This window comes from Strix aluco, chromosome 18 (genome assembly GCF_031877795.1).
Source record: "Strix aluco isolate bStrAlu1 chromosome 18, bStrAlu1.hap1, whole genome shotgun sequence".
NCBI lineage: Eukaryota > Metazoa > Chordata > Aves > Strigiformes > Strigidae > Strix > Strix aluco.
In genome coordinates, this window is record NC_133948.1 from 4,902,954 (window position 1) to 4,929,459 (window position 26,506).

Here is a 26,506-nt window from a genome sequence, read left to right on the forward strand (position 1 = left end):
ATAGGTGACTGTTCGACGGTGGAGAGTTTGATTTATGAATAAATCTCCAGCTGTCTCTTTCACTTAAGTACAGGATAACTTTAAGCCTCCCTCCCCCACCTCCTTTCCATACTAAGTCTGGGTGAATGGGACTTCCCCTTAGGTTTAATGAGTCTTTGAATATCTCAGCAGTACAATCAAAAGGACCCTGGAAATAAAGGTTTTGCAGCTGTAGAAACTGCTCAGATGTGCCATGAAGATGAAATAGGGAGGAGCATAATTAATCTTCCTGTCTTCTTCAAGATGTGTTAAGATCAGACCAGGTCATTTTCTCTGAAGAGCTGGGGAGGAGCTGGAGGGGAAAAAGGCCTTGTCTCCAGGAATTAATCTCCTGGTCTCCAGGATTAGCCTCCTGAAGTATGTCTGAAAGTGACTGCTGTAGCAGAACAAGGAACATTTATTCTATCTTGGTGCATTTTATAAACCATTTCAAATATAATTAAGCCCCCACCCCAGATTATTTCAGAGGATTGATGGGCACATGATGAGTGACTTTATTTCATCAAAAATGCTATCTTTTTGTTTTTCCCGGTTTTATCAGTGTTTTCATGGCCTGGGAAATACATTTCCTATTAGAGTCAACAAGAAGACTGGGCTGATGAGACTGCAAGCAGGGCTTCCTCTAGCCTTGCTATCAAGCCTGGAGAGGAGAGCTGTCCTGCCTGTCCCCCCGTCCCCAGCTGAGGAGGTAATCTCCTCTTCTGGATACCCTGGGAGAGGAAAACTCCCAAGGGACAGTTCTTCCCTTCCAGGCACAGGGAAGAAGAGCCATGAAGGCGCTTGTTTTACTTGTCCCCTTGAAGCGAGAGAGGAGTGGCTGCTGTTTTCCTGTTCAAGCATAACTAGTCATAATTAGTTTAGCCCTGGGTTATTGGCCCTTTGCTATATTAGCTCAAACGACTGTGTGTGCAGGTGCGTATGTGCGCATGTTTCTCGTAGTTAAGAATTCGGGTGGAAAACCACACTTGCACCATCCTCAGTTCAGTCACAGCCATTTTTTGACCAGCCCCAGATTTACAAGCAGATGTTAAACATCCTTAACACATGAAGATGATTTTGTCCCCAGATGCCAAGCTGTGAGACCATCGCATGGCACCACGGAGCCGAGAGCACAGCATGCTGCCCCTTGTTAAAATGACTTAACAGCTGATTTCCTTTATTGAAGGTTTGGAATACCCCCTAAGCACAGCAGATTCCCTCACAGAATTAGATCGTCTTTCTGTAGTTAGAGCCCGTATATCAGAACAATTTCAGTATTCACATCCTCTAAACAAGGCTCATTAATCGCAAATTCATGACTAACAGGGTTAGGGACTAGTTAGAATTGAAAAAGCAGAACAAGAATGGGATGTGCTTAATGCTCAGTGGGATACAGTATCTCACTGTGAGTGTTTTTTGCTGAAAACCACTGAATGCATTATAGAGGATTGTAGCGGGTTTTATAGGTAGTTGATTCAGTGCCCCCCAACTCCCCCAGTGGGAAAGCCTGTTTTTAAAGTGTTTGTTATTGCAAACACAGCGTATACTTTGAAATGCTGAAAGTTTAAGCGACTTCTTAGTAGCTAGCACCTAGGCATACGTAGTCTTCACGAAACATGAATTGTTTCTTCTTGCCCTTTTTTTTCGTGACCTGTTGCAGAGACGATTTTTCATCTAGCTTCTGAGGATGTATAGGAGCTTGAATCATAAAGGCTGGTCAAGAAAACAGAGGCTAACCAAAATCAAAACTGTAAGGGTGGCTCATTCCTATCCTCAAAAATGCTGTGTGATGTCCCTTGCTATTTGTCTTACTGAAATTCCCTGGGGCAGTGCAGGTCAAACCAGAACACAGCAGTCCTGGTGGCAAACAGACCAATTGCAACGATAAAGGAAAAATGCTAAAGGATAAAGGGAGGTTTAGTACTGATGTTAGGAAGGAAAGGGAAAGCCACAGAGGGAATGATCCTATCAACTCTACTGATTTAGGAAGTGAATTGACCCCCTATACTACTAAACACTTCCACATGTATAGACCGAATGAGAACACCCTCCTGTACCACTTAGATTGGTTGCCTCCAATTTTTGATTATGGCGTTTTTGTCTTGTTATTTCCACAACTTTTTGTTACATGCACAGTGCCAGGACCTAGGTCTTTGTTAGAGATAAAAGATCTGGAAATGGATTTGGCCCTCTGAAATATGAAAACTTTAAAAAAAAAAAAAGTTAGAAGCACAGTGTGCTGCTGCTTTTTACTCTGTTTTATTGCTGTGCCGGACCTATCTGCCCATGTGCTGTATCATGTTTTTGAACCCATCCTGAAGGAGGCTGCTGTCTGCGAGCGGTCTTCAGCTCTGCAAACACTAGAGTTTAATTTAAAAATCGCTGCAAGGATTAAAGAATCCTTCCCCAATCCTGCTGGCCCAGGGTGAGTAATCTCTTTCGACAGGCAAGTAAAATGCCATTAGTTTCTTGCATTACCATCAATCACTGTGGTAAACGGCAAGCAATTTTTGTGTGGTGGCTGGTAAATTTTCCTGACAGCTTTGCAAGGCTGGATAAGCATTCTGAGCTGTGGCAGCACTGTGAGCAACAGACTTTGGAGGGCTGAATCCTTCTGACCTCTTTGCCCATCTCAGGCTCTGGGGCTGCTGGGGTCTGTCTGTCAGGCACCAGCTTGCAGAATGGTATTTTGGCCAGATCTGCAGAGCAAAAGCTGGGACTTGGAGCTTCAGGGCATCTAGAGGGGAAAAACTGTCTCCTCATCTTCATGTCTAGAAATATTGCAGGCAAATCCAGCGAGCCAGTGCTTTGGTACTGTCCATTTGTGGGGCTTTCTCTGGACTTTATTGCAGTAGATTATGGACCCAGCCAGCCTCTGCTGCACAGCCTTTGTCAGCTGTGCTTGGAGGAGAGACAAAGCTTGGGACTTGCAAAACCTTTGCCAAATCTGCTGAGATCCAATGGGGGCTTTAAAGAGTCATTGATGAAAGCTCAATCTACCTGCAGAGAGTCTTCAAAAAGCTTCTGGGAAGCACCACCTGAAGAAACCAAACTGGGCTGTCAAAGATAAAAGCCTGTTGGGACAGTGGCCAAAGGGCTAACTAAGGCTACCTGAGCACCAGAGTGGGATAATTTTATTGTAAAGTGCTTACTCTCTAGGAGAATCTTGGAAAGTTGTCTGCACTAGAAAAAAATTTTATAGTAAAGAAAGCAGAATGGAAAAAAAAAAAACAGGGGAGAAAAGTCTTTGATGTTTTATCCCAGCTGGAGGGCTGGTTCTCATCAGAATTCACACATTATTAGCCTGCTTGGTGGTCATTGGTGCCTGGAGTACAAACCGCATAATCATAATGCTCACTAAAGTTTTCACTAGCAGCAGAAAAATGCTTTTTTGCTGTAATATATGGTGCCACCTTTTCAAGAAAAGTACTGGTCTGAGCTATACTGGAAATTGAATTCTATCTTGTGGAAAGGGAGATTATTTCCTGAGCTTTCCTTATTCACCGTCCTAGCACATACTGCTCAAGGTAAAGGTGCACTCCAAGATGATTGATTGGCAAGTGCGAGAGGACCGCTGTTCCATGTGACAGGGATATAAAGAACGATATTTTTATTTTTTGACAGTGAAGGGGAAATGGCATTACTAGCAATATTCAGCAATGTACTCTGCAGCCCCAGTTAGCTCTGCATATTTTATGGCATCCATTTTCTTTCTTCGATTAAACAACATAAAACCCCATAAAATAATCCAATAAAAACAACAACTACTAGTTCAGGCAAAGTTCTTGTGGCCTTTTTAATTCTGGAAGGATTTTCATTGCTGTGCTTTTTTTTTCCTCTTCCCTCTAACTCCATCCCTTGTGCTCAGGTCAATGTCTCCTTGCTACAGCCTAGGTGGAGTTTCTAATAACAACCTTTTCTGTGCTGCTTTTTATGCAGAGTACTGAGCAAGTGTAGAAAAAAGTATGATAGATCTCTTAAAGACCACTTCATGCTGTTAAGCAATTGTTGGATGTGCCAAGGATTTGGGCTGGTTTCAGAAGAAGTTAGAGGTATATATGTGTTTCAAAAATATCCTCTTTTTAATGTTTTTTTTTAATTTTTTTTTACTGGTGCAGTTTTAAGCAATCTTTTAGGTAAAGATGACCAGTGTCGTCTTGCTTTTAGCCTCATCTCCTAAGAGACATGTCAACATGTTGTCAGCCCATCAACCTCACTGCTGGTCTTCTCTCTTGTACTTTTTAAACCATTGAAAGAGGTATATTAGCTGTGTGAAAGTCAAGGTGAGAACCCATTCAGTGCATGCAGACTGCCTCTGTTATTTACTTTTCTGGGCCAGACTGCACACGCTGTCTCAAGACTAGCCACAGGCTGGCTACCACTGGCCTCTTCTGGGCATCTGCCAATTGGGGGATTTGCAGTCACCACCTGCCCTGAGCTGAGATATTGTGCCACAATCTGACAGCTACAACAGACTCCAGGGTTGACTGTAGTACTCAGCAGCAGCGCAGGAAATTCTTTCTGATCCTGAGTCATATACGTTGATGTCTGGTAAAAGATAATTAATTGTATTAGTCTGAATTGTATTTAATAAACTTTTTCATCACAGGAAATGTTTGTCTCCAAGGTGCTGAGCGCTTTCAGACACATTGATGGACTATTTTAAATGCTGTATGCCCCCATCCAATGTTAACCAAGACAGTGCTATGAAGCTCATTATCTAGTTTTGCAGGGAGAGGGATGAAAAGTTTTTACTTTGTTGTTGTTTAGGTGCTTCCAGAAATGGTGACCTTCAGGGCTTTTTTTTCACTTGTAGAGGTAGAAAAATGACTCCTTTATAAAATTTCTTTGTCTCCCAGGAGGCCTGAACTCTATTCAGGCTGCAAACATTTTTGCAGTGCTGATTTCTGAAAGGAGCCTTTCAATAAAAGGAAACCTTTAAGTATCTTTGTCTTTGCAGGAGGAAACCTCTGACTTACTTTGATTTTTTCATTATAGTTTTCAAAGCTGTGTTTGTGCATGATTGCAAGAATTCCAAGTTCAAATACTTTGGACACCTTCAGACTTGGTAATGCATTTTTTCCTGTACTTCTAGGCTTTAAGGAAGAGTTTCATCTATTATAGCATTGCATTGGTTTCAAGGTAAAGGACATAGCCCGAGTGTTTTAGATCTTTCAGAGAAGGGTTGAAGAGACCGAGCAGGCTTTGATATTTGTTCTGTAGACATGTGTTACAGAAAACCACTCCAGCACTTTACCTCTTCTCTCCACAGAGAAGGTACACCACAGATTGTTGTGTTGGAGAAGAGAGGGCACATCAATTCTTGGTGATGTCTAAGAGTGTGTGACAGCAGGCACTCTTGAGCTCTTTGAATAATGATCAACACATCGTAACTCGGTTAACTGAACAGAGGCAGTGAAATAAAGGGAAATATCTCTCCTCTTTCAGGGGAGACAGAGGTGTGAGCTGGTTGTGCATCCTAATGAGAAAGGGATGATACTGGTTGTTTGGTAGCAAGGATCATTTAGACTTGGAAAAAGGCCTGTTGTCTCCTTTTGATCAATAGTAATAATGGTTAGTTCATGTTTATTGGATACTTTGAAAGTGTAAAGTGTCAAGTGAGTTTTAGAAATTGTGTATTTATTTGCAAATTATGGGCACCGTTTTCTGCCCTCCAGGCAGGCAAAGGACAGAGGACCTGACCTGCTTCCTGGTGCTGGTGTAGCAGGAGTCTCTGGAGCCCTGCTAGCAGGATGCCAGGGTCGGCAACCCAAAAATCAGACCTGTTCTCCTGGTGTGAAGAGTTTGCTGGAATTTAAGAGCTTTCAGCATAATCTGTAGTCACATTTGCTTACACTATAATTAATTGGTATGTCAAAGGCACCACAATGTTTTCAGGTGGACCCAAATCAATTTTGGCTTTTAGTTTTATTAAGGAAATTCCAATTGCTATAGAACTCTTTGACTTGCAGTTTTAATACCTACTGGGAAATTACAGAAATATATTGAAATGCACTATCTGTACAATTTTTAAATATATAACTGCGCAGTGTCTCATGAGAAATAATTTTTTTTTTTAAATCCTTGGATGAGTTTCCAAGCAAAGGTTAGTAAACATCCTTATTCACCATTTTGAAGTTGCCCAGACAATTAAATGGTTAATAAAATGTCTTGGGTTGATAGAATCGGACCCTATGTCTCCTACCCCAGTGCCTGGCAACCCTTTTTCTTCCAGAGGGACAGAATTCCACTGTTGACATATTTCAAAGAAAAGCGTTCATTGTGGGAGATGGCGTTTTCATCTCATGTTACATAAAGGCTTCAGAACCTCTCAGGTTTCCATAGCAGTGTTGGTAACCCATATAAACAGGACTAGTTTATGACAGGGATAAATAAGAAGAAAAATTAATAGCTTTAATTTCAAGACAATTAGGATGCCTTTCTGCTGTTTTTCTAAGCTCCATTTTCTTACCTGAGTGAGAAAGAGAGCAGATTGAAAAATGGAGTTTCTGCTGAAATAAGAAGATGAAATCTTTAAATGTCTTATCTCCTTTAAAAAATGGCAAAAATTGGTAGTTTTTCAATGGATATGGAAATACAACATGATGTTAAACTGCTTTGAAGACGTTCACATACTCTTTGCTGATTTTATGATCTTATACTAGAAAATGTTTCTGAGACACCTTCTCTTTCAAAAAAATTCGTGAGGGTTGACAACTCTTTTGCTGACCTTCCTTCACAGATGTGAAATTCAACTTTTCAATATTAAACAATTGCTATGAAATTCATTAATCTCTGGTGATTTAGACCAGCTGGAGATGTCTCCTAAAATGTCTAGACATTCTTAGGAAAAATGGGGGGCTCTTGAGAAAATCTGCTGCACTTTTTTAATGAAGATACATGTACAGTTTGATGAAAAGGAGGAGGGAGGATTTTTGATAAAATACTCCCCCCATCGTCATCTCCTATTTTTCATCCTGCCTTATTTTGATCATGCTTCTGTAAAAGCTTCCTCAAAATCATAAGCCATCATACTCAAGGGTAGGTTGTGTTAATTTGTCTTCCCTAATAGTTAATTTATCACATGGAAAGCACTTTACTGTCAGAATCCAAATTAAAATCCTGTTTACTCTTTTCATTATTCAAAATCCAATATGCTAGTGAGCTTGATCCTTAGCATATTTTGAAACATTTGATGAGCTGAAAAAAAGTAGGTTGATAGCTTCACCTTTTAGGTAGAAGAGAGGTAATTGTATCATTCTAAATCTTTAGCATTGATCCCCTCCATGATTTCAAAGGGTTTTCTGTTCTCTGAGTTATTGGGCTTTTTTCGCGTCAGCCACCATGTCTGTTGAGCAGTTTTGTTCCTGCCTTGCATTGTGCTGGTCACTGTACCTGTTTTGTCTGCTTTGTCCTCGCTGGTGCTTTGGCTTTGACTTTCTTCCTTGAGCGCATGCTGGATAGAGATATTCTGATATACGACAGTAATAACTGTTTTCATAGAAACTGCATCCCTAAATGCTTGACAGCTACAAAAGGTTACATAAAAATAACAGATGCAGAGTGAAATTGAAGTATACCGACGGGAGGGAAAGGCAAATTTTCTGATGTGGTGTAAAGGTGAGAGAGTGCTGAGGTCATGAGATACAGAAAGGGCATTTCCACAGGGTGAGTGGTGGCTGAGAAAGCTCTGGCCCTGCAGTGGGGAGGCGTTTCAGGGTGAAGCAAGGCCAAGGCAGGCAGAGCAGAGCATATCCATGTCTTGTTTTGAAAACAAATTTGGGACAATTATGCATTGGACTTGCAACGAAGGGCCGGTCACTGCAGTAGTTTTTAGCGTGGATGAAATGTGGAGGTCAAATCTTAAGTAAAACTCCAGCTGACTTTGGAAGTTGCTGACTCTGTCTCTAAATATTGAGCTGTCTTTATCCCTAAGGGCAAACATGGGTTTTTTTTGTCCCACAAGTTCCTACCTTATTTCTCTGGTAACACCTACTGCCACTGGCTTTATACCAGGGCCATGTTGAGTTTTTTAACCCGTGGTACCATTTGTCAAACCCTTTTACTTGGGGTTTCCTTTTATTTGATGCATTGCAGTTGTCTTCTGTTCCACGTTACCATCTGCCTGACATCTACCTACACCTCTCCACAGGGCTTTGCAGGCTGCTTCTTTTTCTTTGCAATAAAGCAGCATATTATTTGTGCTTCTACACTTGTGACCTTTCGGAGAGGCCTTGGATCTTTGCAGGATCTTTGTGTATTTTATGTACTTAGAAAGATAGCTTTACTCATAGTGACATTAATATGGAATCACAGAAACAAGCACAGCCTAGTGTTGCTGTTTTAAGGAGAGTTTGATGGTGAAGTAGTTGGAACATAAATTTGTGACAGGTCTTTTAAAATATAAAAGAACAAAGAAGTAAAGTTCTTGGGAAAAATACTTTAGAAAATAAACACTTGCTTAGTCTGTGAAGGTTTAGGACCTGATACTTTGAGTTGTTTTAAATCTGACTGCCGTAAGAGGCGAGGCTGTGCAGGGTGATTAGCTGCACTCTCATTTCATGCCTACTTCAAGCCCACAGCAGCAGAAAGCATATTTGCCCACATGCTGGTCTTGCGTGGCCATTACAGGCCACACTGTCTGTTATTAGTTGCTCTGCAGTAGTGTCAGGAGAGCTGGGTGGGTTTATGGTGAAGGCATCAAAACATTCCTTGGCAGCTCTAGGTGTAATTCTTGGTTTTGCCACGTGTTTTCTGGGTGACTTTGTGTCACCTCATTTTCCTCATATTTGTGGATTATCTGTAGAGAATTTTGGCCAGGAAGCTTAGGAACACAAAAGAGAGGGATGGTGCCTCCCTTGAGGGGAGCTCTAGTCCCACCTCAGCCCTCCATCTGCTGTAACAGTTTCCCAAACAGTTTTGCTTTCATATGCTCACACCAATGAACTCCTGACTGTCTGTGCCTCTCTCCCAAATGCCATGGAACGCATTTGGATGTGGCAACTATGAATCACATACCCTCTCTCCTTCTATCTGCCAGCAAACTCTACTTGCTTCCTCCCCCTATACAGGGATGCTTCTATTCCATCCTACATAGAAACATTGCCCATCTCACCCACACCCCAAAAGTCTCCAGATGTTATGTCTGAATTCAGTGATTATTTTAATTTATAGTGCTTGGCTTAATGTATCTTAAAACACATGTATTTTAACTAGAAACTCCCCAGGGACCTAATTCAAACTAATTGCTTGCTGTTTGTGCAATTCTTCAAATATGTAAAATGCTCTGTGAGGGCTTGGAATTACTCAGCTCTGCACAGGTTTGGTCTTAAAGATGGGTAGGGGTGTCTAGCTGAAGTGTAAGCCTGGGAATCAGGATGTAGGGACCTTCATTCTGGCTTTGCTGAGACAGTATAATTTTAGGCAAGTTAACTAAACTGGCCTACAGCTTGGATTTCCTGTAGGGGAAGGATGATGATTTTATTTTTAATTGGGCTAAAAATGCATGTTGAAGGGCTGACTACAGAAATGCTTGGAAATTACAAATGAAATTTATTATCATAAGCGTTATTATTAGTATGCCATTGAGAGTGAATTTAGCTCAGATCATGTTTTCCCTCATAATGGGGTGGGGGGGGGAGATAAGAGGATTTCTAAAATAGCTCTGAAAAAGTCTTTTTTTCCCGTCATTTTGAGCATTTTCCATCTGCTGTGAGCACATTCCTGTTTTATTTCCTAAATATCTTTTCCGTCTGTTTCTATTTTAAAGTTCTCTTTGCCAGGATTTAACTTCCCAATTACTGCTGCTGGGAGTGTTGCTGGGGGTGTATTGCAAGCAAGCATTTACCTTTCAGATTTTGCAGTTAATTGACTGGGAGGCAGTGGAAGTCCCTGCACCACTTCCGCTAAGTGCTCGGCTGTGTAAATCCCTCTTGCAGCCCTTAAGTTACTTTCCAGCCCTGGTGATTACTCACACCTTCTCCTTTCCTTCTGTTGTAATAACTGAGGGAAGAGATTTAGAGTGGCCGAATTCATGGGGTCGCATACATTTAAGGCTGGGATTGCATTTTAAAATAGTTTCTGGTCGTTCCAATTTGGCAGGCTGGGGACGCTTCTCCTTGCCTGCTCCATTCAGTCTATCATGTTTCCATCTTTATATTCTACAGTAAATGGAGGACACGCTGTTCAGGGAAGAAAACATTGCCAGGGATACCAAATGTATTCTGAAGTCTAAATTGAAAGCAGCTTCCTCTATTCTGCCTTTACAGCTGGAGAAGAGTTAAATTCACCCATGAAACAGTTTCATCGATTCCCAGTTCTGCACAGCTTTGCCACTTTTCACGCCCCACCCCCCCGCCCCCAGCTACCCCCTCTTAAGATATTATGGGCATAAGTGTTACGAAAGACAGTGCTTGAGGGTGTCACCTTTCTTGTAGAACCTCCTCCACCCCCTAAAGAAGAGAGCATCATGAATAAATAGTGATCACCTCATTTGTGATACAGGCTGTAACGTGGGGGCCCTGTTGCACGCTAACTTCTGCTGAGCTCATTCAGTATTCCTCTGTCTCATTTACATCTCTGCTAATTGCGTTATCAAAATGCCACATAAGTTGCAATGTTTTAAAGGTGGGCAAGTGCTTTTTAACAGGACAGTTTTCTGTCTGAAAATTCTGTTTTTCAGAAAGCAAGTATTTCATGGAAATGAAATGTCAGTTTTGCCAAATTTCCTATTGTCTGTCATGTTTTCTTCATTTTTTTCCTTTTTTTTATTTCACAATTATCTTTATAAAAAGGAATTAAGCCATCTTAGTGTTTGTCCTGGTTTTGGCTGGGATCGCATTAATTTTCTTCCTAGTAGCTGGTATAGTGCTGTGCTTTGGATTTAGGGTGAGAATAATATTGATATAACACTGATGTTTTAGTTGTTGCTGAGCAGTGCTTACACTAAATCAAGGACTTTCCAGCTTCTCATGCTGCCCCACCAGTGAGGAGGCTGGGGGTGCACAAGGAGCTGGGAGGGGACACAGCTGGGACAGCTGACCCCAACTGACCCAAGGGATGTCCCAGACCATATGGCATCATGCTGAGCAATAAACTGGGGGGAGTTGGCTGGGGGGCAGCGGCCCACTGCTTGGGGACTGCCTGGGCATCATCGGTCAGCATTGTGCATCACTTGGTTTGTATATTCTTTTATCATTATTATTATTTTCCCTTCCTTTTCTGTTCTGTTAAGCTGTCTTTATCTCAACCCAGGAGTTTTACCTTTTTTGTGATTCTCTCCCTCATCCCACTGGGATGAGTGTGTGAACAGCTGTGTGGGGTTAAACACAACAGTGGTAACCGTTACTTCTTGGGTCATGCTTCTGTGAAATACTTCAGTAGGTTGTTTCCATGTTTTCAAGCCCAGATATGGCAGAATTTTTCTCAGCTGGTAAACTTTAAAGGACATCAGATTTTTCTCAAGCAATTCTATTTATCCTCACAGCTCCCTTTGGAAAGTGCTGCTCTTCCAACTCAGTATTTTATATGTGGGGAAGGGAGGTACAGGGAAACTGAATGATCCACCCAAAGTTATAGCTTGGCCTTTGCCTGGCACAGAGCAGGGCAATAAACCCAGTGCCTGGGCTCACACACTAGCCGTTCACCATCCCTTCTCTAGTTAATGTCAGCTCTGGTAGGAATTTCTTATTCTTTTTCAAAGCCTCAGTCCCAAACACTTACAATAATTTTTGTGCCCGTGGAGTTTGAGGGCAGATTTAAAGATATGAATCACTTATCTGAAGAACAGTAGGCTCAAACCTCCCATATGTAGGCTGGTGTAATTTGAATTTCTTGACTTTTCCTAAGTGAGAAGCTGAATTCAGTTTCTTCCTTCTTTCAACCTTCCTGGCTCTACTGATATCCAAAAATGCAAAATGACATCTTGTCTCAGCCCACCAGAGCAGATGCATTGCAGGGGATTAGACTGGAAATTTTCCTAAAATGCAGCGTTCTGAGACGTTTTTGGAAAAAGTAGCTGGGGAACAGAGTATGCGATGTTCACTTGATGCTAACCCAGCAAGACAGTAGATACACAGCAAGCGAAAGCTGTAGGCACAGTCAACAAGACTAAATTGCCAAAAACCAGAAGGCCTCCTGTTAAGGGACAGTGCCCTGAAGGAGAAGTCAAGTGGTGAGCCAACAGGACAGGCATCAGGACAGTCTCATCTGATGTCCAGACAGGCAAAAAGCATCTTGTAGCTGTATTCAGACACAAGAGAAGAAACAGCAAAGCTCCCTGGCTGAGGGGGGCTGACACAGCTGAGGAGTTGGCCCAAGAGGGAAGCCAGTGTTTTAGGGTGCAGACTGGAGAGGTTGGAACAGTTGGGCATGTAGATAGATGTGGGTATTTGAAGCTCTTGCATCCTTATCCCTACACTGTGTGTGAGGACCACTGATGGAGGTAAAGAAGAGCAGCAGCTTCAGCTTCCATGAAGAAGGGAGCTGCACAGGTGTCCTGCATGGTTAAAGCCTGCTCAAGTGTGGCAGGGAACTGTGCCATGTTGCTTTTCATCCTCGTTGGGGTAAACCAACCTGCTAGATTCTGATCAGAGTAGATGAAAGTAAATGCTGCAGAGCGAAGAAGAGTGCAAAAGCTGTGTAGGAGGATATAACAAGCTTCTGACAGATGGAAAAAGGCTGATGAATCCTGAAATCATGGGTGAAATCCAGCTGTCCTGTCCCCTACGTTCCCTAGCATCTCCTGCCCTTCAATTAACCTTTAATTAACCAGAGCTTTGACTTGGGTGGAAAGTTGGGTTAGAAGTTTCCAGACATGTTGTCAAGAGAAAACATGAGAAATTGAGGGGGTGGTGGGGAGGTGAATTTGTTAAAAAAATATAATTTTGGCTGGGAAAGAGAAAATTTAAGAAGTGTGTGTGTTGGGTGTTTTTTTTTTTTTTTTTTGTCAGGCCCTAATGATTTTTTTTGAGTGGTTGACTAAGTCTAAAAATTATTGAATCCATTCCTGAAGGCCTAATTCTCTATCTCATGTAAATTACCAGTCTGAAATGAAGCCATGTAGGTGTCTTGCAGGAATTATTTGGTCCAGTGTAATTACTACAGAGTAAATGAATGTTCCTCTGAAAAAAGAGGAGGAGATGATAGGAAAGGGGCACATAAGCTTTGAGGCATGTTGTTTGGAGATATGAATGACTGTGGAGAAACATGAAGGAGACAATTAGAAAAATATCAAGTAAAATTCCCTCCTTACAGGAAACATTTTTCATCAGTTGGTTATACCAGGCATGAATTTGGCCCATCAAGTCAGTAAAGCCTTACAGACAAAAATAAGGATATCATAAAAGCAGAATGAATTAATTCCTTCTCAGAGGAAAAGACCACCTATTGAGTCTTGAAGTTACTTTGATCCAAACCCATGAACTCAGCTAGAACGTAAAGGAAATTCTTAACAGTGTAACATGAGCACCAACTGGCCATGAGGCATTGGGGCAAATCCATCACAATTCACTGTTAAGTAACACTTCAAGTCTCAGCAGTGCTATTTCATTCCACCATACAACTAAGAGGTCCCTCTTGGCTTTGCTTTTAATTAATTAAGTCACAGTAGTGGCGAACGTGGCGCTACAGCAGTTGCTTTCTGCCTAATTGTTCTCCAGGCATATTTGCAGCACTCCTGTTGAAATCCCAGCCTTGTTTTAGGAGTCAAGCTGCACAAATGAAGTCCCTGCTATTAAAAGCAGGTTTTTTTTCTATTCCTTGGCAATCTGTTCCTAACGCTGAGCCCCAGTGGAGCATGGACTTTTTTTTTTTTTTAACCAGATTTTTTTAAAACAAAAAATGGTGACATTTACCAACTACCAAACTGCTTTCAGACTCTAGCCATGCTTAGAAAATGGAGGTTTTCCATGTCAGCATCATACTGTTTTCAGCAGCAAGAGTTTGACATGCCCAGTTTGATAGATCCCAGTACAATGGCATAATTATTTTCATTTCTCAGTTCTGAATCTAAGCTAATGTATACCTTCTCTCTCCTTCCTGCATTATGGTCTTTGAGCAGTGAAACACATTTTTTCCATGCAGATTGCCCTAATATTAAAAGGCACCTTGCTCCCAAAGGTTTGCAAGCAGCAGAATATATTTGATATCACAGTGCTTTGATTCTCCATCTTAAACTGCAAGACAGACACAACAAATTAAATCAACTTATGCTTAGTCACATCTGTTTCATTTATATCAAACTGGTGCCACCGAAGCAGAAAGCATTCTTATTCTCTCCACATTGTTCAAGCTGAAAATTAACTGGCTTTGCACATAATGAAACTCATACTTCATCTCTTTAAAATGATTGGACCTGTTTTATATTTTTAAAGCAGAGTGACTTAGTGTTGCAATGTATCAGTCTATTACTAATGGAAGAGGGAATATTTCCTTTCATCTTCCTTGTTTACCTCTCTGGATTTATTTGTAGGAGGTCTGTAACTGAAGCAATCCCTGTTGTTCCCCAACAGAATCAGGACAGGCCCAGGTGTGAAGATCATGGACATCAGAGTCAGTGATGCAGACCAGTGGGGGGTTCAGGAAGAGACGGACAGCGCGAGGACCACTGCCACGATCACATGTATGCACAATGACCCAACCGCAGAGAACAGGTAAGCCGCCAAGCGCTGTTGTGCGTTAACCCTTGCTAAAATGCTGTGAGAGATGTACAATAGCTTTTTTTAATAAGTCGTATTGCTCTTTTAATAGCAATATTTTTTCCTCTTTAGACTCCTTGGAAAAGCTATAGGTGATCTAATGAGAGTTTTTTTCCTTCCGTTTCACTTTTGAGCTTTGGAAGTAGATTATCTAATTAAACTGGAGGCAGCCAACTCGTCCTGGCTCACATTTGCTTTCATGCACCTTTAGGGCAGCAGCAGAATTCCAGTTGCCAGAGAGTCAACAGAAAGAAATGGATTAGCATAGAGAAATACGAAGAATAATTGAAAGCAATATAGGACAATGCTGTCTTCTTTATTTGAAAAGCTATGAAAGTAATAGCTATTAAGTGTTATTCATTATTGCTGCAAAACACCTATGAGTGTCTATGAACTGTCTCATGAATGCTGTGCATGTTTGTTATGGTAATGCTCCCACAAGCTATATCAGAGGTAATGAGAAATTTACATTTTTAGTCAGAATTATGTATTTTACAATACAAGCACTTTCTCTCCATTATCATGCAGTTTACTCTACACTTAAAGTACACTGTGCATAAATTTAGCTTGAATTGTATCATAATTAGGAAATAACAAAACTCCATGTCAGAATTTTTATTTGAGGAGTCTTTTGCATCCATCTTTTTCTGGATGCTCCTGTAAGGGAGAAAAATGGTTGCTAGTAGTTGTTTAGACCTAGGAAGAGGTTTGAAGTGCAAAGAGAGTTTCTACTCCATTTAGTTTCTGAAGCTGTATTTGAGGAACAAATGAATCCTATCTAGCTCTGGGTACCTGCGATACAAGTGTTGGGGTGAAAGCTCTTTAACATGAGTTTGCTTTTTAGTGACAGGGATAAATAGGCACTGCTAAGGTGAGAGTCCTCTTCGATGTGTAAAACAGGCCTGATGAATAGCAAGCGAGAAGTGCCTGTTTCTCTCCAGTAAAGATTCAGAGTGGAGGCGACTGAGTGGGACACAGACATTTGCATTGTAAACGCATGAAGTGAGGGGAGGTGATTCCCTGCTCAGTGTCTCTGGTTAAGTGAAGTGCTACAGAGCTTTCTGGCATGAAATGCCAGGCAAACCTCTTGGTTCATTACCTGTTTCATGCACTTCCTCCCCATTTAAAAAAAAAAAAAAGGGGGGGGGGGAGTTCCCTCTTGTTTCATAACCATGTTTGTCAAAGTCACAATTCTGATGATGTGATGTAGGAAATCCTAGCCAGCCTCCATTGTGATTTTGCTGGGGTTTCATGGGCTGCTGTACTGATAAAGCAGACCTCTGGCAGCTGGATTTGGCACTGTATGTTTTGTCTCCAAATCCTTTGTCTTTTGGCAAGACTTCCCAGTTCCTCCAGAAGCTGTTAAAGAAGCCAGCAAGTCCCTTTGGTGGGGAGAGCGCTCAGCCATCAGAGACACTGGCTCAGAGGGGAACCTTTGGGCTTGTTCTGGAGCTGCGTGATGACACATGATGGCTCCAGCAGTGAAATCTCAACCTGAATTAGCTCAGGCGGCTGATCTGGGTGCTTGTGCAGTATCTGCTCTTTGCTGAATGCTGCAGTCAGGTTTTTTGCTAAAACAGCTGTGACCTCTGTTCTGTTCAGAGCAAGGTGGAAAGCCATCAATTCGAAAGTGAAATGCTGAGGTTAAAGGAAGACTTAAGATCATTTCGTGTTACAGAGGAATCTTTCTATTGAAATGAAACAACTATTTTTAAAGTTAGACAAAAAATAGGATGAAAACTGAAACTTACTGCCTTGTACGTGGTTTCACTAATCCATGAAATTATACCTGTCACAGTATCTTAGTTTTTATTAAAACTGATTTTTGCTTTGTGTTGAACTGTTAAATTGCACAAAAGCAACGAATCTCAAGTTAATTAATACTTTGACCCTTTCCTTTGTGAGATTAGTTTAATATTTTTGGATTAATTAAAGTATGCAAATAGGAACTGCTGAAAGATCGTTTCCAGATTTGCAAATATTGAAGTGCTTAGAGTAAATATTTAACTTTGATCTTTACTTCAATTTGCCTTTTTGGTCATAGTGGTGGCCCTCTTGCTTCTTTTGAAGAATGTTAAGTCTTTATGTGGGGATTCTGCTGTTTCATTTAAATGAGCAGAGACCTGAACTTGCTTCTGTTAAGGTCAATGTGGCAAAACTGTCACTAGACCTGATTCATCTGTTCCTCCTTTTAGTAATTTAAGGAGCTTCATTAAGGCAGTTTATGTATGATTGAGAGTGCAGGATCAATCTCATCCATTGCAGAGCAGAACCTATTAGTAAACAGAATCGTATTTACCTCGGGGAGATAGTTTTTTCTCTCTTAGAAGTAATTTCAGTTCTGCTGACTTGCCTGGTGTTATACTGGTAGTAGAGAAGTGGGTAAGAGCCTCTGAGCCCAAATAGTTTTCTCTGAGGAAGAGATGGACGAGTTTGCTATGGTTTTGCAACCTCCCCTGGGCGTTGCGAGGGGGTGTAGAGCCCCGGCAGCCCTGCGAGCCGACTGGGCTGGCACAGCTCTGGGAGGTTTGGTGAAAGTGAGAAACTCCAGCAAGTCACAGCTGCATTTGCCAAAATCTCTGACTATCCTCTTTGCCCTTAGCTCAGAGAGAACTCTGTTCTCCTCTGCTTTGCACTTCGGTTGCTCTTTCTTCCCCAGTGTGCAACTCTGATAAGAGCCACCGACAGACACTGCCTGCAAGGAGAACAGTGGCTTTGGACTGTGACATGTTCGTAATCCAGTCTGCATTCGTTTTAGCCAGTGTTATCGGCTGGAGCCTTTTCAAATTTGCTTACTTCTCTAATCTTTCTCCTTCTCCCCTCTGCAGTGTTATCGGTATCATGAGTTTTTCATCTCCATTTCTCACATTTCCCTGCGCAAATTGAGTGTTCATTAAAATGTTTTAAATTAAGACCTTTCCTCCTTTCATGCAGAGTGCATCATGCCTTTTCTGTGCATTACTTAAAAAAAATTCCTTATCACAATGTTTCAGGCAGTTTACATTATATTCTATTAAAAATCCATTTTGTCCAAGGTTGTCACAATTCATAGATTAAAGCTTTCCAGAGTGTGTTTTGTTAGGAATACATTCATAAATTCACCTCTTTAGTAGTCCCATAAGCTTGTATTTAAAACCTCTTTTTGATAATGTAGTTGAACAAAGAGCCTAAAAAGAAGAGATTTGTTTTAAATGTACACACACAAGTATATATGCACGCATCTATTCTGATCTGTGTGGGGCCTTGCTTTGCCCTTATTGCTGCCATCTCAAAGGACTTTTTTGGTAGCTCTTTGAGAGAGGAGATTGATTGTTGCCATCTGCGTTTATTCTCCCTTGTGTTCTCTCCTTGGGGCAGAACTCCGTGAATCTCATTTTGGTAGGGTTAGTTGAAGCAGCAGCGTGCTTTGTTTCAAAAAGACAGAGTTTCTACTTCAAGCACAAATACTCTTGCATTGTGCCTGCAGCTGGAACCCAGCACTTCCATTCCATAGGAGAGGACCGTTATGGATTTCTGCATTGAGTGCAGAGTGCATCTTGCAAGGAGTAGAGGAAGTCAGGACTGGTGGGCTTAGATAAAAAATTTTGTGCTTTCAGCCTCCCAAGCACAATAGGTGTGTTTGTGAAGGACTGGGATCTTACCCTGTGGTGTAGGGCTATATGTTGAATTATTGGAAAAAATGCTTTTGAAATACAAGGCCAAAATTTGGGTGTCTACTAGACACAAATCCTTTCTGGCTTCCAGAGAATGGATCCATCCTATTTTTGTAAAGACCATGCAGGCTTTTTCCACTGTATTTGCCAAAAGATGGATTGAGCCTTGCAATTCTTCTGTCCTTTGCACCTCAGGAGTTCTCTGGAAGCATCTCAGGAACATGCCACAAATTAGGCTGCAGTAGGACTAGGGCAAGAGGTCTTGAAAAGACGCCCTGAGAGCATGGTCCATCTTTGGCAAGCTACGGTACCCCATAACTCAGCGCTGTTATCCGGAGGAATGGGATTTCAGGAACTTTGCCAGACTGATTTAGCATTTTATAGGATTAGGTTATTTCAAATCATTGCTAAGCAGGAGTTGAGTTTCCACAGTCTCATTTGAAAGGCCCCATGATATGACATATTTCAAGGTGCTTGGTGTCTCCTTGCTGGAAAGCTGAAGAACTAAAACTTAATGTGACCTGGCCTTTGGTTTGGGAGAAACAAGATGGCACAAACACAAATGCTTAGGCCAGAGAGTTGCAACTCTGCTTTGAAAGAGAATATATGAAGAGATAATTTTTCTTACTCGGGAAGACCGTCATTAAATTGTATTAGATTATTACCAGGTGAGGAGGGTCCGATTCTCTGTCAAACTAGTACTTTAATCTGAAAGGTTATATTTATGCTAACTGGTGAAGTTAATATTTATGCTAACTAGCAAAGTTAATGAAATTTATTTTACCTACAGTGCTGAGTATAGTGTTGTTGAGACCGAACTGGTTCTTCTCACTTAGGGATTATTTTATCTCTGTGTCTGTAATACAGCTTCCATCTCTCAGGATATCCATCACTGCATAAATTAAACTTGCATGAGGGAGACTCAGAATGCAGAAGTAGGGAGGGTGAAATCTTCAGAGGGATTTTTTTCAAGTGTCCTCAGAAGTATTTATTCTGTTGCCTGGAAATTTATATTTTTTTAATTGATGTAGACCAGCTTAGCTGTCTGGCATTTGACATCATCTGTCTTTAAACTTGAATAAAATATTAAGATTCTATAATAATCATTCAATTTCTTTACCATTTTAAAAGGTATTTACAGAATTCAAATAATTTAAATGACTTTTTAAAATTGTAATTGGGGGTGTGTGTGTGTATATCTTTAAATCAGGAAAATCAGTTATTTATGTATTTATAGGTATGCAAATAGATCCTCCTATTTTAAAATAATTAACTTATTTTTCTGTGCTTGGGAATACCCTTTGAACCAGAAATATCACTCAAAAGGAAGATGTAAAGTTGTTTGCCAGTTAAAATATGTGCATATATTTATTTAAAGTAAATATGTGTTATTGGAGCTGATGATCAACTGATCAAAGATATATCATTTGGTTTTGTTTTTAAAGCTTTGGGTATGTCTCAAAAATAAGAGCTGAGGTTCTCTCCCTCCTCACTTTGACAGACAGCTTTGAGACTCATCCCTTTATTGTGGGAAATACCATTTTCCCCACTAGATATTCCAGTCTCCACTTCACCGAGGACAATAAGCAAACGCTCCACCTGGAAGGTCCCTGGGTGCTGTGAAGTTTCCTGGCTGTACTCGGCACTAGCTCTGCCTGATTTGAGCTCTCTCCCACAGCATTTTGGAGGTTTTTCTGCACTGAATTCCCCCCCACTCTGCTCCAGAATGACATACTTGGGTCCTGTGTTGCCTCCAAGCTCATATACCATCAAGAAGTGGCAGTGTGGTGCAGAGATTCCCACTATCTCCAAAACAGAGCCTGGTTGTTTGATGAGCTGATTTACTGCAGGGACTGGGCCCTCCCGGAGGACGCAGCTTGGTTGTATCTGAAGTGTCTGTGCTCTTGGTTGGTACACCACAGGGCATGCTGCAGCTAGAACAAGGAGTTTGGTTGCTTCTGTAAGATAAATAAGCCTATAAAGATGGGTGACTGCAGCCTGCTGTGGCACACAGCAGCGTGCTGTTAACCACGCTGGGGAAGGCATCAGGACATGCAGTGAAACACTTACTGATGTGTTTATTGCCAAAGGAACTTGCTTGGCCCCAGGACACTGAGCGTGTAAAGTGCCATCAGCAACAACAGTTGGCTGACAGAAGATCAATTTGTGTGTTGCTTTACACAAAAGAGCAGTAACTGGTGCAGACAGACAGCCTTGCTCCATCTTATTTTAGGCCCATGCAAAGGCAGTGGGCTGAATGCCATTAAGTTCACATAGTACTAAAGTGAGTGAGTAAGAGGAGCAGAGGGAGCAAAGAAACACAAGGAGGTGTGTAAAGCAGACAGGAAAGAATAGAGAAGAGTTGAGGGAAGAAAGCTGGGGAGATGGGGAGGGGAAAGCTGATGGCTGTCACCCCCTGCCAGACTAGTCTGACGTAGGTGAAGTAATCGGACTTCCATAGGGCCTCTTTCCACCATGAAAGCCATACTTCCACGAAGCCATACTTCAGCTACTTTGAAAAGGAAGGTTTTGAATTAAAAAATAGAGGAGCTTAAGGTGTGGGAAGAAGTCATATTCTATGTGGTGCAGTGTACTGGCTTGGGTGTTTCCCTCCTATTCTTATGCACTTGCTGCTTTCCTTAGGTCAGAGGTGTCCTGGGCAAAGAGATGTGCTTTGAATGTAGAGTGCGCATGGCCTATAGATCCTGCAGGAGTTCATTCTCTGGCCTTTGGCCAGACCCCAAGACAGCACTGTCTCTTGAGCCATTGATGAAGAGGATTTTATCTTTAATGCACCAGTTTTAAGGTTGTGACCTCTATTAAGAGTGATGGAGTCTGTTCTGCTTTGTGTAAAGAGTGTTCCAGTGAGAAGCATCCACACACATTTTCAAACATAAATGACTCAATAGAGTCACAAAGAGAACCTGAGTTATAAGAATTTTAACTAACCTTTATTCTTTATATGTATGCCTTTTTGTATAAAAGAACCCAAGCCTGCTTGGAAATGTTTCTGTAAGATAAAAGCACTGACACCTCACAGTAGCTTAGTGAGGACATAAAAAATAATAGACAAATTAACAGTGGTAGGAGGGACAACTTATTGTAGAACACTGTGGTTCTAGGATCAAATAGGAATGTATCCTTTCTGGAAGGACTTTTTTTTCCTCTTTTTTTTCCCCCCCTTTTTTTCTTTTTTCTTTTCATTAAAGGCCAAGAACAATGAAATTGTCTGTCCGTGTCCTGTTGGGAGCGTAATAGCCTGGAAACCACATGAATTCTCTCCTGGCCAGCCAGCTCTTTCGGATGGCTGTTTCTTCCTCTTTTTTAGTGAGGCTCACTGCTGCTCTGGTAAAGACTCCAGTAGAGATGGGTCAGAGGGATTACTGACTGGTAGTCCAGATAATTGCTTTCTGGCCCCAGTTCACCAGTCCAAGAAGGTAATGACTTAGTGACTCTTCTTATTCCATTCCTTCCTGTGCCGCTCTAGTTCCTTTATCGTGACCAAAGGATATCTTTTTGAACAAGTATACCTTTGGTAGTTGGCAAAACCTGTTGTGCAGTGCAGCAGGGAAGCCCAACAAATTAAATATACTGTTGTCTTGAAAATTTGGAAAATGTGGAACATCTTGTTGGAAGAACTCAATAGTATTCACCTGTATTCAGTGGAGTAAGATGACACAATGCAAGGAGGCATGAAAATTACTTAGAAGATTAATGTTTGATAAAGATCTCTTAACTTGCCAAACTAGTAGAAAGCTTGCTGTAAATCCAGATAAATATGCAGAAAATTCCTGCTGACAGTCTTTGTTTAATCGGCATACAGAGAATTGGAAATATATTTTTTTTATCTTCTAAAAGTTGCATCTTAGAAAGTTTGGTTATACCTCAAAAAATATTTCTACATACCCTGCTAGGTAGAACGGCTCTAATTACGAACTGTTTTTGTACAGGGTAGGTATGATGTTACATGAGAAGCTTCAAACTTGAGCTGTGTGTAGCATATCTTGCTGAGCAAGGGCCTGGAGAGTTAGAAGACTCAGAGTGTGGAAAAGAAAAAATTCCTTGAGTGTAGAAGGACCTGTGCTGAGAAATAGCAAGACCCTTCTTGCATCCCATCCTCCACCTTTTTGGTAGCAATGGGAAGAAGATGATGACAAATAGCAGATTTATCATGAAAAAAGGAGCATACAAGTTTGACCACCTGGTCACGTTCATGCCCGGTTTTGATCTTTGGCTCAAAAAAGCGAATTCTGATTCCTTGGCCAACTTGCTTGACAGATCAGGCAGTTCCTTGTTAGCTGTGTTTGTGTCTGAAGACTTTCATCCAGAAGTCTAGTTCCTACTTCTAGAAGTGGTTTGACAGGCAAATATTTAGCGTATGATTTAAGCCCTTTCAATTTTGATCTCTTTTTTCTGTATTGGCAACTTAGGTGATATAAGCAAAAAGGAAGCCATTTCTTAATACCTGGCTTTGCTTTTGTATATAATGTGGGCTTAAAGAGAAAAAACCAAATCAGTGGAACTCCCTGATCCTTTGGTCTCTTCCTTGATCCAGCAACGAACATGCGAAGAAGTGGCTTAAACTCTTCCCAAGTGTGGTCCGCAGAGCCTGATCCAGAGCCTATTCTGAGTGACATTTCTTTTAAAAGATGAGCCCGATCATTCTGAAATGAGTCTTGTTTTTTTTTAATTTGACCTAATTAGCTTCATTTTGGGTATATCATTCCTAGATGTGAATCTTAATATTGATGTAACAGTTGGGAAAGTTTAATTTCAGGGTAGGGTAGTCTGCATAATTAGGACTGCAAGAATATAGCAGGGAGGCTGGAAGCAAAATTCAAATGCATGTTCATGAGTGAATGACTGTTCAAATGGTTATTCATCCATTGGTGCTTGCATGCTTTTTCCATATTGGATGCCAAAGGGAGTGATGACATATTCAAGAGTCAATGAGCTTCTCTGAGTACTGGTTTACTGTCTGTTATTTCCTATGCAGTATGTTTTAATGGTCGTGTGGATAATTGCACGTGAGTTACCATAGGAGGTCCATGACAAAATTCTGTACAATTCTGGCAAAATTTCTAAAGTTTTACAGAGATATGTATGCACGTTCCAGCTGTGCTTAATTGATAATTTAAGACTGAGCGATAAAGCCCAAGCAGGCATGGCTGCTGAAATCATTACTCTCATAACAGATATTCTGACTCAAGGAACAAGAGTGATTGTGTGTTAGATGTTTGGGTTTTGTTTCTATAATTTAATTACCTTTTTTTTTGCTTCCTTGGTAACTTACACTTGAAGAAGCTTTTTCTTTGGTGTATGCTGGTCTGAATATTCAGGAAACACAATTCTTAGTCATAGTTCATCTTATGAATGCGAGGTCTGCACATGTTTAGGTATCTGTGCAGCACCTTTAGATACCTAACATCGCCTTACTGATGGGAAAGTTTCGATGAACATTATGGAGATTACAGAGAGAGGGAGAAGACGTGATCAAGATCATTATGCCAGAAAAGCATTACCTGATTCTTCTGTAAATATTGTACTTATTTACATAGTCCCAGATTAAAAACCTATTCTTTTGGCAAACTTAAGTCTAGATTCAGAAGAGCACCTTTATGTAGGGTGCCACTTCAGTATGTACTGGTTTTAAGTACCTACCTTGGTTCTGTTGATGCCAGGTATAATGATGAGGTACTCGGAGTCAGCAATTAGAGACAGCAATATGCAGAAAATATCAGTCTTGACGGTAAGCCATGTTATATATAATGAGAGGCATTAGTGTGTCACACCTGAAAATATTGTGGAAATCAGAAACTGAAATTTTCTGTAGCACAGAAACCTTTCTGAGTATATTGGAAGTGTTGCTAAGGAATTTATTTTTGGCAACTGTACACAGAGATTTAAGCACCATAATTGTATTGTTCTTCAATATAATAGGACTTGAAAAGATTACTGAATGAATGTGAAATCGGGGAGCTGGTATTTGAGGTATGTTTAATTCCCACTTTCATCAATTTATGAGTTTGACTTGTAGCGGAGCCTACTGCACACATATGAATTCCATTTGAGATGTGTTGACTTGCTTACTTAACTGCCAGTGCATTAAAGTACAAAAACTAACAACTCATTTATTAGGCATTTAGCCAAAATTTAAACTCATTTTATTGTTAGGAGGTGCTGTTGCTAGATAGGCAAATATTAAGTTTGTTACTTGTATTTGGCACAGAGCATTCAAATAAATCAATCATAAAACATCCCAGCATTAACTTTGCATAAATTATTTTTTGTTTTAGTTAGACTTTTTCACTTGTTTTGCCATTGATATTCCTCACCTGTGTTTATAATTTAAAAAGTTATAAACTCTTGTAAAATGAAAAAGTAAAAATTGGCTGATACTTCTGTCAGTGTCAGAATATGATTTTTATTTGTTTCTTTTAAACCTCAGTGTTTCCTTGAGAAGAAGGTTAAGTCACAGTCAAGCTAAGAGCCCGTGCACATTTATTACTGTGATGAATCTGTAAACTGAGACTTGGGCACTTCTGCAAGATCCCTGGTCCTCCAGGGTGTCTGAAGGATAGCTGTGTAGAGGTTATACCAATCCAGAGGGCAGCCTGTGCCAGTACAGAAAGGCTAGAGATAAAATGGACCTTCCAGGGAGCGCTGGTGATTAGGAAGTCTCTGTGGTAAGAGGCAAAATACTGGGGAGCACATTTGACCATGGTAGCTTTCTGCCGAAGGAAACAGCTTGTATCAGGACTGTTTACCAGCTCATCTCACTAGGCCCGTAACAGGAGAAGAGTGATGTCCCCCTTGTCACCTGGCTGAAAATGCAGGACACTGTTTTATTATGAACTTGGACATACTGTCTTTGGGAACTTGCACGCAGGTACTTGAAAGCTGTCTGTGTTTGTTCTTTCTATACAGTTTGATCTGTGTGGATTTTCCCAGGATACTTGTTAAGGGGTTTGCTGTGAAATACTGCAGTCATTAAGGCAAATCACTAAACCTTTAGCAAAAAAGCTTTCCTTAAAACCAACTGTCAATAGCTTGATCTCACAAAAATTCCTTTTTTTAATCAGTATAATTACTGAACAAGTTTGATTCTTCAGAAGTTCTTGGACTCATTGGGCTCAGAAGCTTGGCACTTACAAGTCTCATGAAGAGCTTTGTTGGGGGTTGCTCTTCGGCATGTGTTGTCTCGGTGCTGCATTGTTTGGTTCTTAGCCTGTGTCTGGATTGCGAGCAGCCCTGAGCTGAGGCCAGGCAAACGCAGATCCTCCTCGATGTTTGCTGAGGTTGTGTTAGGCTGGTGTGCAACAGCAGGACCACCAGTGTTGCACTCTGATACCGTGTTTCACAGTGCGCCTGCAACTGCTGGGATGAGACTGAGAGCGCCAGGCTCCCCCAAGGAGATGTCCCTGTTAACTGGCAGCCAAGGGGGCTACCTTGCATCACCGGCATGCTTAACACATTTTAGGTCTTTAGCCAAGGGAGTGCTCAGCACTGCACAATTGAAAAGAATTATTTGGTCTTTTCTCTTAGGAGTTTTCAGTGGAGAGATTTATCTCCCGAAGTGATTGGCCTCAGCAGTGGAGGTATTTGGAGATACGGGTTCCTGTTTCTGCTTTCCCTCTTAGGCAATTTTTATTCATGCTGGTTTTCTAAATCTGTGACTGGTGTATCTTTTTGTTAGACAAGCATTCTTCTTAATGGTGTACCATTTAATTTCTCTAGTGACAAGAGGAAGAAATAAGTTATTCCTCTTTTTAAAAGAGTGATTTAAGTAGGGAATAATGAATGCAAAATGCTGTCATTAAAAATCAGCAGATAAGCTGATGGATCATCTGTCACTCCCAAGCCTTGCCGTAAAGGAAAAGTAGATAATAATTTTTTTAAAAATAAAAATGGTAAAGATGAGTATGGAACATGTTGATTGTGAGTGCCTTAGTAGTGAAAACTGCTATTTATTCAGCAGATGACACCTTCCAGCTCCCTGCTGACCAAGATACTATAGGAGAAAATAACTTCTTTCAAGAGCCTTCCAAAAAGAGTGTAGCATGAGAGATGGGGTATTTCTGTCTTCTCTGTATTTGACCACTTTTCTTGTGGCAGATATTAATTCTATACTGTAGCAGC

The 26,506-nt window shown here is 41.0% G+C and overlaps 1 protein-coding gene across 1 annotated transcript in view; it reads left to right on the plus strand.

Annotated features, from left to right (window-relative positions):
- Positions 1-26,506, plus strand: part of TMEM132B (transmembrane protein 132B) — a 256,832-nt gene that overhangs the window by 95,748 nt on the left and 134,578 nt on the right. The window contains exon 3 of the mRNA XM_074844343.1: positions 14,529-14,669. Coding sequence (XP_074700444.1) covers positions 14,529-14,669 — 141 coding nt within the window. The remainder of the gene's footprint in view (positions 1-14,528; positions 14,670-26,506) is intronic.